At 38.0% G+C, this 12,037-nt stretch overlaps 1 protein-coding gene across 1 annotated transcript in view; it reads right to left on the bottom strand.

Annotated features, from left to right (window-relative positions):
- Positions 1-12,037, bottom strand: part of cadm2a (cell adhesion molecule 2a) — a 122,137-nt gene that overhangs the window by 34,586 nt on the left and 75,514 nt on the right. The window contains exons 7-8 of the mRNA XM_035666869.1: positions 4,974-5,126; positions 540-677 (exon numbers count right to left, since the gene is read on the bottom strand). Of these exons, the coding sequence (XP_035522762.1) occupies positions 540-677; positions 4,974-5,126 (291 nt within the window). The remainder of the gene's footprint in view (positions 1-539; positions 678-4,973; positions 5,127-12,037) is intronic.

Below are 12,037 nucleotides of genomic sequence, written 5' to 3'. Positions count from 1 at the left end.
CCAGTCAGTGTGATTTAGAACAGCCCTCTGATAACAAGGGAGGTTAATGTATCGGTCTCAGGCCAGAGGACACATGCTGAATCTGCTCTATTAGAAACAACTTGTTTGGAACAAAAATACACTGTTGAGACATCCACTGCAGCAGTTTCATGGTGCCAGTTTTATGAAAAAGACTTTCTGCCCATTTTCAAAGCATTTTAAAAAGGCCAATTTTTCTGGCATGTTTGTGCTCTGTTTATTACACAGCGTGGTCTAAGCCATGCTGAAATGTGATAATCAATACTTTTTAGTATCTGACAACACAGTGAAGATGGGGATGACTCCCCAGAGAGAACAGTTAAAATTGTGGGCCTAACTGTTCATTGCAAAATGAAACTACAGTTCGATATTAGAAAGTAAATAATTATTACTGTAACAACATGGCTAATATCAGAGAATCATTATCTTTTTAAAACTATAATAAGTAACTAAACTGCTTCATTGAGAGAATGCTAGGAATTACACGATCGGATGTAAATGCAGATACAGATATCACATACCTTTGATCTCCTTTTCATTCCTGAACCAGCGCAGGTCGGCGGCAGGCTTGCTGCCCTGAGTGATGCAGGTCAGAGTGATGTGGTCTCCCTCCATGGCAGGCTTCGTCAGGCCATCGATCTCTGGCTTCTCTGGCACACCTGAAGGATAGATGAAATCACCACGATGGAACTAATTCACACACAGCGGTATGTCATTATGCAACAATAATATTATTCCTTATTGAAAGTTCTCCCCCAGCTCACGCCCCTGCGGGGAGATTAGAGAGCAGACTGCAGAGCAGCATCCCTGAGCAGTGTCCTGCTGGAGAACACATCAGTGAGAATTCATGCTGGCACATCGGTGGATGGTCTCTAACAACTGGGCCATCTCCTGCTTTAAGGGTCGTTTCACTAAAATTACAAAGAAACATTTTTCTTACATACATCTAATGTGGGGGCTTTCAAAGTCTGAGATCCTGATTATGTTATTTGATCCCATAGACATTCAACAATTGAGCCAAGATAGCCTAATATTGCTGTTTGACACATACAGAAAAAGGTCTTTCTTAAGGCATTTATTAATTTCTGACTCTGGGAAAGTGAGAAAAACAGAAGAATCCTTCTCTGAACTAGCTCTTTAACCAAATCAAACACATTTAGGCTACTCTATGTGATCTCCTTTTGATAACCAATGTAATAACTAAAGTAATATTTTTTCATTTCCATTCACTGAACCTCCCCTGAAACAGTTTGGAGCCCCCTGCGGAGGCCCGCCTCCCAAACCTCTGATATCTAGCCATGCAGATATAGTTATGATTTTCTTTGACTGTAATGTGAGATATCTGTCTTCCCCCCTCAACTCAGAAACAATAGAGGTGAATAAAGCTTTCTTTGTGATGCTCACAGAATTGACAAATTACATTTAGAAGTTTTCACTGGAACTATTTTCTACCAAAGAAATGGTAGCTGTGATGACAGAAAGCAAAATAAATAAATACATAAATGAATAGCTAAAGAGCAGAAGTCAAGTTGTTTTTACCTGTGTGTACATGTGAGTAAGCAAAGGTTTGTGACCACAGAGGAGGCCACGAGGTTGTACAGAAAATGTTCATTACTGGCCCTTCCTATAATGAGTGTTTTAAGTGTGTAGTGTCTGCCCTTCTAATGTCAATGAGCAATAGGGATGCCTCAGGCTGAGTGACTGAAAGGTCTGTCAGTCAATGCCATTGACTGACTCTGGCCTTGTCTGTCTCACCACCTCCTGTAAGGTTTATTACCAGACTTAAAGGTCTTCCTGTTTTCTGTTTACCAGACTTTTGCATACACAACCCTAACAATAACTGCTGCTTGGTAGACACAGTCAGTGTTGGATAAATTACTGAAAAATAATAATTACTTATTCTTATCTCAAAAGTAAAAAGTAAGGGACTGTCAGCTATATTATTTTAGTGTTGCTGTTGGACAAGACAAATGTATCTATTATTAATACTCCCAGTCACCAGAGGGAAGCAACTACACCTATTGTCTTGGTTAGTAGACAAGCGGTTTTAGTAGAATAACCCACATGAATATACACATTAACTGAGCTTTGCTACAGTATTTAGTTAATACTTAATTATATTTAATGAACGGAAAGCAATAACTGTCTGGAGCCACCGTGAGGTCGGGTGACGCAAACCGGAAAATCAACCGGATACGCTTGAGTGGGCTGATTTTCTTCTGGATTTGTCCTTCATTTTAAAATGTAATTAGTTACATTACTATTTACTAACCTTATTGCCAAAGGAAGTGGAATTACAGGAAAAACGTTATTTCATAATGAGTTCGATGCATGGTTATCAGGTGTGTAAAGCCCAAGTGTCACTATATTTAACTAAGTACTGTGGAGTGTGTCTAGTGAATGAGTAAATGTGGGTGGCTTAACTCAGAAAAGTGTTAGAGGTTTTTTCTCCAAGACCAAACGAGAACAGATCAAATACAATGTTCATCTTATACAGTCACGTTCCCCTTGGGTGGCTAGAGGCTGCAAAGCTTTAATCTTTCACTCCGTTTGTGTGTAAGTGTAGAGTACCGTGGGTGTGTGTGTGTTTTCCCTGCTCATGTGTGCATCGTGGATTTATCTGCACTGTGGTGTATTCGTGTGTGTGCATGACTGTTTAAGCATATCCAACAGCGTTTTCAAGACATGAAAAAGAAATGAGAGCTCGATTTCTGATGCGAGGTGAGAAAACTGGATTCCGATAATTCCTGTGGTCATTGTGAACACTGCATACACATTTTAGAAATATGCCTCTTACATAAAGTTTAGAGAATCAAAGTGAGTTACTAATAAATAATAATTTAAGTTTTAGCCAAGCTTTCATGGCTCTAGGGATGGCAATGTCAGTCTGTGGGTTGATCCACCACTTTGGTCCAGACTGAAATATCTGTCGGATTGATTTCCATGAAATTTTGTACAGGTACTCATGACAACTAGAGGATGTATTCTAATAATTTTGCTCCCTTGACTTTTCCTCAATCGTCACCATTAGGTTCACATTTGTGGTTTTGAGTGAAAACAACTCTTGAATGAAATTTATTGCGCATTATTACGTGCCCCTCAGGATGAACTGTAATAACTTTGTTCATGCCTTTTACGTCCAGCACCACTACCGAGGTCAACATTTTAATTTGTTCATTACTTTTTTTATGACCAATTACTTGCAAAACTAATGACCATCAGACTCAACTGTGAGGTAATTAACAAATGCAGCAATGCTAACACACTAAACTAAGATGGTTAGCATTATACTTAAACTTCACCATGTTAAAATAGTCACTGTGGACATGTTCCTGACGGTGGTAATAGATATTTATTCACCAAAATATTCTCAGAAGACTATTAATATGATGCTTGTTTCATTGCACGTGTATTTAACAATCTGGTATTTTGTCCAAATCCATTTCCATGTTTCCCAGTAACACTTACAGTCCATAAACAGTGGCAAATAAACCAGGCCATTCCCAGACCATTTTGTATGTTTATTAAATCTCCCTTTCTGTTTCCTGGCTTGCACCATTAACTATTGTTCAGCATTGCAAAATAATTTTCTCCATATCCTTATTGAGCAGTAGCCTTTAATGTCTGTAATTCTCAGAATGCTTGTTAACACAGAGAGCCAGCTAATGGTCCTGGAGAGCAGTAGCACATCTATTAACATTAGCGAAAAAACTAATTGGCGAGATAATAAGCCCGGTGGCAGGAAATAAGACAATGTTTGTGTGGGGCGATGATCACAACACAAACATTACCAGAGGGCCTAACAGTATGTTTTTATTTGTCTGCCGATGCAGGTATAAGCAACTGGCTATTTGTAACCATACTCAATGTGTTGTATGTCTTATAGGAAAAACAACAAAACAGAACCAAAAACAGTTTCAATTTAAAAATCAACCACAAAAGTCATTCAAAGCTTAACCTCCACCAAGGTTGCACAATTGTCTAGAGGTGTTATTTTAGTAAGACTGTTTTTATTAAGTAACCACACAAAATAGAATATACATAATTAAAGAATCGTTGAATACATGTGTTACATATAAAGTTTTTTTGTACTGTAATTGCACTACCAACAAAATCTAGCAAAAATGTTACAAAATGCCCTTGTAATGTTAACAGACCTATACTGCACAAAAAGAACTCTAGTTTTGCTTGGCCCATTGCTTAACTTTACCACCTAATTTCATTGAAACATTTAAAAACATTTGGTCAACTACAACTATTGTACTCTACCTTTTTTGTCCCATTTTCTGTTTGGTTATATGACACATAATCTGTGAAAATAATCTTGTTCCTCTGCTCCTCCTTATGCTCTTAATGGTATTTAATAAATGAAAGCGACCAATCAGAACCAAGAAACATAATTGATTGTTGAATGTCATTACCAGGGAGATAAATACAGATGCTGGTAGTGAGACTCAAAAATCTTTCTCAGACATTTAAAAAAAGTTACCCCCTGAAGCTTTAAAACTACCCCCCTAAACAGATTTTAATATTGATCAGCTTCTAAGATTAAAATAAACAAGAGCTTCTCTCCAGAGCATTCTGTATGTTCAATAAACCTATGGGGAGAAATTAATACAAGATGCAGATACCTTTTTTTTTTTTTTTACAAACAGCAGCCTACGTCGGTGATCTCCAAAAATAGTTGGTGAGTGGAAAATCAGGGCTATAATAATGTATGAACTAACTTATGTGAACTGGGCATAAGGCATTACACCTATAGGAAACGTCTGAGTAACATTTCTTCTCACTAACCTACAACGTTCGCTTGCTCTACAAATGTGTTCACCACAGACTGACTTTGAATGCTGTCTCATTCTGGCAAATTTAGGATTTTTTAAATTATGGTAAACCAGACAGTTTGTAAACATTTCCTTTAAACAGGAATTCAACTTTTTTTTAGATGCTGTACTTACCTAGAACCGTCAGGTAGGCTTTGGCTGTTCTGACGGGCATGGTGAAGAGAGAACAGGTGTACATGCCTTCATCAGACAGTGTGACATCACTGATACTGATGGTCAGCTCCGACCACGATGCATGTACCAGCTCAATCCTGTTGTCCCTTAAAGCTGGACAGAGAGAAAGACAGACAGACGGCGAGTTAGCAAACGTTACAAACTGTTTTAATGCCAGAACCGTTTGAGTGATGAGAGTTATCTTAACAGTGCTGCTGGGAGACACACTTAAACTTCCACAATATGATCAGAATGTCATGATTTGCAGGCACAATTATTTGATACAGTGTATATTAGAAACAGTTTAATTGACTCTCTTTCTTGTGTGCTCTTCATTTGATAAAACTATTATATTATTATATTATGTCTGTATATTGCATTAATAGCTCTTCTTCTGTGTTTTACATTTGGGTAAATCAGAAACCATGTTGAGCTTGATGACCATTCTAGACATTTATGTATATTTGGGGTACTATCCACACACACAGTCAAATAAACCAATAGCAGAGTGCCATCTCAACCGTACACACATTAGTCTTATCCAACCATAACACTACAAACATGCCAGAAAGAACACAGCAAAGCTCCAAAAAAAAAAATGGACAGCTTCTTGCTTTTGGCATTATTTACAGTCGAGCTAATTGAACTGTTCAAAACGTCAGCTGTTTGCACAAGGATATGCAATTTTGCACATTCATTTTGAAATGCTAAACTTAATGGTATGCTTATTGCCATTGCAAAAAGGTGTAAGGTCATTTTCATTGTTTACGACTTAGAAAGAAAAATAGCACTAGCCACGTCAAGCTGTGTAGTGTATGAATAGATTTATTTGCATAAACAATCAAACGTCGTATTGAAATGTGACCTCAAAAGTTAACTTTCTGTTGAGTCTGAAAATGAATGCATCAGTATATCTCTACAGTAAACCATACTCAGGCAGTCTTCTCTGCTGGAAACCCTCATAGACATTTTACTTATATGAAAATGTAATCTTCCAAAAGACATAACTGGAATGGAAATCAATACTGCAATAACAGGCTGAGAAAGAGGCCTAATGAGAATTTGGCAAGATATGAGAGTTGAAATAGATCTGCTGAAATTGGATGGCTTGTTGAAAGATACTCCATGGTCTTCAAAGTAGACTTCATATCTGCGTTACAGTGGGAGCATGCACTACGTTTTTGAATTACATGATTGAAGTCAGTAGTATCCAAGGGGTTTATTGTGATATACAAAACAAAATTACGCAAAAGACTGGTTTTCACATTGAAAATGGACCATGTGGATTGTTGAATGTAATTGTCAAACATTTCTTTCATTCTGTTTTGGTGGCCTTGGCTGCTCAAGAGATTAATTCAAGCCTTCCTTTTGCAAGTACACGCCTTTCTATAAACCTTATTTAATATGAGCAGCCAAGGTTACTTTGCTTTCACTCTCCATCAAAGTGACTTGGTGCACACCTCGTTCAAGTGCATGGTGTCTGTGTATGTTCGCGTGTGTGACTGCATGTTTGAGTTCAGCAGAAAAGACGCATGACTATTTGTGTACAGATGTTTATATTTTCTTAATGTGAGGCTACATGAAAGAATATTCTTATCTTATGGTAATTTTTGAGAAATCATATAAAAAGTAGAGCGCCCTGGTTTCGTAACCTCTCTACAAAGATCTGAAGAGTAAAGACCATTAGACAGTCTGTTTGTAGAGTACTTTAAAGAGTGTCTGGCTGAATGGTGAGAAACGATACCCAAGGTATCTGAAGTACTGAAACTGTGTTTCAACATCCTAAAGCTTTAAGCCAACATTTAAAAAAGTAATTCTTCTTTCCCATATACCTTAACCTTCCCTAACCCACACAAATCTAGTTTTTCTTAAACTACAATGCAAATCTTACAGATTCCCTCCAGACAAGGATAAAAATACAGTATATTTAAAAATGATCTGCTTGGAACAATAAGGGGTCTGATATGTTTTTTTCTGCAATTTCCACATTGAAATCCTTAAAAGGGCATCTGCTTCTTCTACTTCAATAAAAATGCCTCATCTATGAATATGCAAATGTTATTAATTTCTAAAGTTATCCTGCTGGACATAAGATGTCTTCTACTTCACTGTTAAGTCCATTCAGTGTATATGCACTGGTGGCTTTAAGTTTCTACATCACACTTGTATAGGTTGCATACTGGACTAGATTTTGTTTTCCAAACTATCTGTGATTACAAATTATGATATGGTAAGGTAACAATCAATGATCCGGTAGCCAAGAGAGCTCAATGCCATAGTATTTGGTTGTGTTGTTTGTATGTGCAGTGTGTTTGTGTATGTGTTTCCTAAATTGAAGGGTGTTGAGCTCTCTCAGCCACCTTTGGAAAGGTTTTTTTTGAGCATAGTACAGATTACATAAAATTCTTTATTGGGATGTTTCTATGATCAACTCCCATACCATTGTATTATTGTTTACTTTAGTCCATTTCACATTTTTATACTTTTTATACAATTTAAAAATGTAATTTGTGGCAATTCGTTGTACTGCCAGATATTGAGTTTGATTGACTGAATCAATGCCAACTGCTACAGTATCAGCTGTATTTTCACCCACTTACGGCTGTAATTTGTCAGTCACTGGTAAATGTCTAGCCCTTGAGGTGACTCTGAAAGAAGGTGTTATAGGCACATGCGGTGCATTCTTTTTACAGCTCCTGTATATGCATTGCTGCAATGATCACAGAACTGACAAATGTAGAGAAATGTCAGTGAGCACACAATCTTGTGTCATTTTGTCTGCCAAGGGATGGATAGCTTTTCTTTGCCGGTTTCAGGCTAAACACCTTGCAGTAAATTGCAGTAGAGTTGTAATCAGTTTGGCTAAACGACAGCTGCTCTCTCTCATTTATTACTGCATTTGTTCTGTACCTTCCCCTCCCTCGCAATACCAGTTATCTCTACATGCTGTGTACCGAGCCTGAGCAGGCGTGACACGTTGATATGAGCACATGACATATCTTTAGGCTTGGCGCTGGTGACAGTACATTCCTGTTTCTCTGTGTGTGTATGAATACACATGGCCATCAATGCAAGACCACCGAATTAGATTTAGTCTAACGCACTGCCAGTTCGGTTAATGGTGAGACCTGTCCTGAAAAGATAGTTTCTCATGTTCATGCAGTATGTATACACACAAATGTGTACACCTTGTCTCATCAAAGAATAAACTAAGACAACGAATAGATTATTTGGACTTATTCTAGAGAAAGAATAAATTATCTTTGCCTCTGTATATCTTTCTGTCATTCTTTCTGTTTCTCTCCTTCCTCCTACCCCCACAGACCTCATTCTGTCGACTCAGGGAGCTCCACTAACCTGTGAATGTGTAAAGTTAAACAATGCTTCTTTTCAACTGTTGTCTTATTTGCTTTGGGCAAGGAAGTATGAGCAGGCAAATGTCAGAAAATACAGTTACTGTTGTTGGCTTGCTAGCTGTCGCGATGCAGCTCTGCTTTCTTCCTCCCCTCTCCTCAACAGCCCATTCTGGGAAGTTGTTTGTGTGAGGAATTGGATAGATAGATAGTTGTTGGAAAAGTATACAGAATATTCTAACTTTTTGGTTTACTTAAGCCGAGTAATTTGAACAGTGACTTGAAGTGACATTGCATTCAAATTTATGAGAGGGCTTAACTGTAACGTGACTCGGCTGCAGCAACCTGCTCAAATAACTGATAATATCACAATCATCAATATGAACACAGACAATAATTTAAATACTCCAGTTTTAGAAAATCTGAAGATTCAGAATGTGGATTATTAAATCAATCATGGTTAAAGTATCGTTTCTGCATTTTTCCAGTGGTTACAGGCGGAGATCAGTGTAGATGCCAAAAAGCAAGATCATCCTAATCCCCCTGGAAGGCTGGATTCAGGCTGGATTTACAAACATGAAAGGTGTCATATATTAACATGAAATCATGGTATAATTGGTAAGGATACTATAATGTAGTCATAAATACAGATTTTTTAATTTTTTATTTTAATTAGCAAATCTTAACAAATATTCATGTTCCCTCTTTGATTATTTTCTCCATCTCTGACTTTTGTGTTAAAACTCACAGTTATGATAGTTTTAGAGCCTGTTTGTCTCATTTAATTGAACATTATTAAATACATTTAATTTTGAATTTAAATACACTTGATGCAAATGCAGACCATACAGCTTAAATTGGAGATCCTAAAGACCATTAATATACAATAATAATAAAGTAGTGAACACACACACACACACACACACACAACCACATACATATACATACAGTGTATATGACTCACTGTTTTTAAAAGATTTCTCTTATAAATGTATAACATCCTCCATCTTTTTTTTCTATTTTTCCCTCTCACTTTTCTTCTCCCTTGCAATGTAACCTCTGATTTCTCATTCTATGCCCAGTGAAAGGCTGGATATCGACAGAGAGAGAGAGTAGAGGAGAGGAATGTATCCTTTGCTATTTGTCTGTGAAGGTGCTGCAGCTGCCCGCCATCCATTAGAGACCATTAGTGCCGACAGTCCTGAATTTTGTTCATGGCAGACAGTTGTTGTTGTCAACATCAAAGAGCGGTGTATTTGTATTCCACAATAACTACTTACTGAATCTACAGCCATATTTTTTCTCATTTAGTCTCTCTCTGCATATAGAAAAAAAGAAAGAAAAAGAGACAGAAAGCAAAGCTGTGAGATAGTTGTGTTTTATACATTTGATTGCCTTTATCTCAGCAGAACTAGTACCTTGAGACGTGACAATTATGAGATGGCTAAAGCAGTTGCAGTTTGATATTCAGGAACCAAGAGGGGGCGGAAAGATTTCTCATCTTATTACGAGCGCTGATGACCGTCGGCTCAGATGAGCCATCCATGTTGAGTCTCCCCTGAATGCAGCCGTGACTGATCAGATAACAGAGAATAAATGGCCATAACTCCAAAGCCACCAGACTCTCTGTTCCCAAACCGTATATTCAGAAAGGGACAGAGGCGATTGGGGAAGCGTCTGCTATCTATTTTTAAAGAAATCTGTCGAGGATGAAAAGCAAGGCACATATTTGAAAAGGAAAACTGAGACAGGGAGAAGCTGAACAGAGAGAAGGTCAAAGATGTCTTGTTTCTTTTAAATTAAAAGTGACATTTTTATTCTGAGGAAAGACGTTGAGTCAGCTAGTGAAACAGTCTCACTGAAATTGACTGAATGGAGACAAACGCACATTTTATATGATGTTACATTCAATCATAATCTTTAAAACATTAATGAGTAACAGGTTAATAAAAACAAAGTGTGTGTTGCAATTTCTACCACATCTTTTCCTTTATTTCACCGCTCTCTTACCTTCACCTCTGCAAGAACAACCTTTTTAATATGTAGGATGCTTCCCAATTCATATATCTTCATCACATCCTGATCATTGTTTGTTGTTGGGTTTCCAAAGAACATACTGCGCTGTATCTTGTGAATGTAAGGCTCTTTGACAACCCTTGAATGAACCACAAGCACAGTCACAAAGATACAACACAACAACCTTTTTTTCCCTTGCTACAATGACAATTACTAGTCAAGGGACTTTTGGTTGATTATCCAAATCTGTCCAAATCTATGACATAGTCAGGCATAGTGATGAATGCCGTTACAACATTTGGTTTACAACACTTGGTTTGTGAACAGGGCAACAACTAATAGGCGATCATTTACGTTTCATTCCCTTTGTTTCAGACCTAGGGAACAACACAAGAGGTTTGAAAGCGATTTTAGAGTCCAAAAGGCTCTATTATCACACACAGCTGATGGTTTTGTGATTCATTACTATGTTACCAGAGCCTCACTAACACTGTGTGCACCTTGTAGATGGCCACAGCGCACCGGCAACATCCTCAATGTTGATATGCAATACTGTGTACAACAGTCATACCCACATATCGAAATTAGCTGCACATCTAGCTGCAGGTGAGTAAACATGGCGTGTGTGGGCATGTGCATGTGTGTGTGTAAAAGGTAATTACATTTGTACATTAAGGCTGCATTTATTGTATAGGCATACAAAGCACTCGCATAAGCAAATAGTCATGAATCTAAACTCACTTTATGCCTTATCATGTTTGCACATTTCACTCCGTCCCTTTAATTCCCTTCCTCCTCTCCTCCTTCCTGCCCTTTCCTTTCCAATCCTTTCCACCGGCGTCCATTCCTCCTCCCCCCTCCCTGTCCCTTCATCTATCCAGAGACAGTATGTATTAGTATAGAACCTTGGCAGGTGTTTGCTCATTCAAGTGACACAGTTTTATAATGAGAAAAGTGCAAATTTCAGAATATACATTCAGCTGCCTGTGTCTGCATGCGACTGTTCTCTTTTCCTTGTCAACAACCCATCTGGGGACTTGAGTTTGTCTGTGTGTGTGTGTGTGTGCGTGCGTGTGTGTGTGTGTGTGTGTGAGGGAGCGATAGAGAGAGGGAGAGCGAGAGAGAGAGAGAGAGAGAGAGAGAAGCAACAGAATGCAATGTTTATTGAATAGCTTAATGTATATTCTGTATCTCAGCCGTTCCTCAACCTCCATTACCTGTTCTACCTTTCGGAGGCACACCGGCCTTTTAAAATGTAAAATGTGCCATACTCCATACAGTAATTGGCTTGTGGAGATTTTTCCTGTGACAGAAATGATTTTCTTTCATCAGTTTCTACCTGCCATGCCGAGTTCAGTGGGACACCTCCAGCAGCCCTACTTCATTAAGTCCTTGTGAGAAGCGGGTCAGTGAGGAGACAGCTCTTGCCTCTAAACCTTACTGTATTTTGCATAGGGATACATTTTCCCCTCCAGCTCAGGAGAAGAACAGGTACCTTGGTCTATAAGGAGTTTCACATTTTTCTAGGGTAACCACTACTATCCTTCAAAATGACTTTGAAAAGGGGACAATGTTTGTCTTGATAATGCTAAAAACTCTTCGCAAATCATTCTTGTTTTTTAATTCTATTGTAAAATTTTTCTTTAGTTGTTGTTT

The sequence above is a fragment of the Morone saxatilis genome, unplaced genomic scaffold (genome assembly GCF_004916995.1).
Source record: "Morone saxatilis isolate NCDOM2014 unplaced genomic scaffold, NCSU_SB_2.0 Contig20, whole genome shotgun sequence".
NCBI lineage: Eukaryota > Metazoa > Chordata > Actinopteri > Moronidae > Morone > Morone saxatilis.
This window is presented reverse-complemented; position numbering and strand designations above follow the sequence as displayed.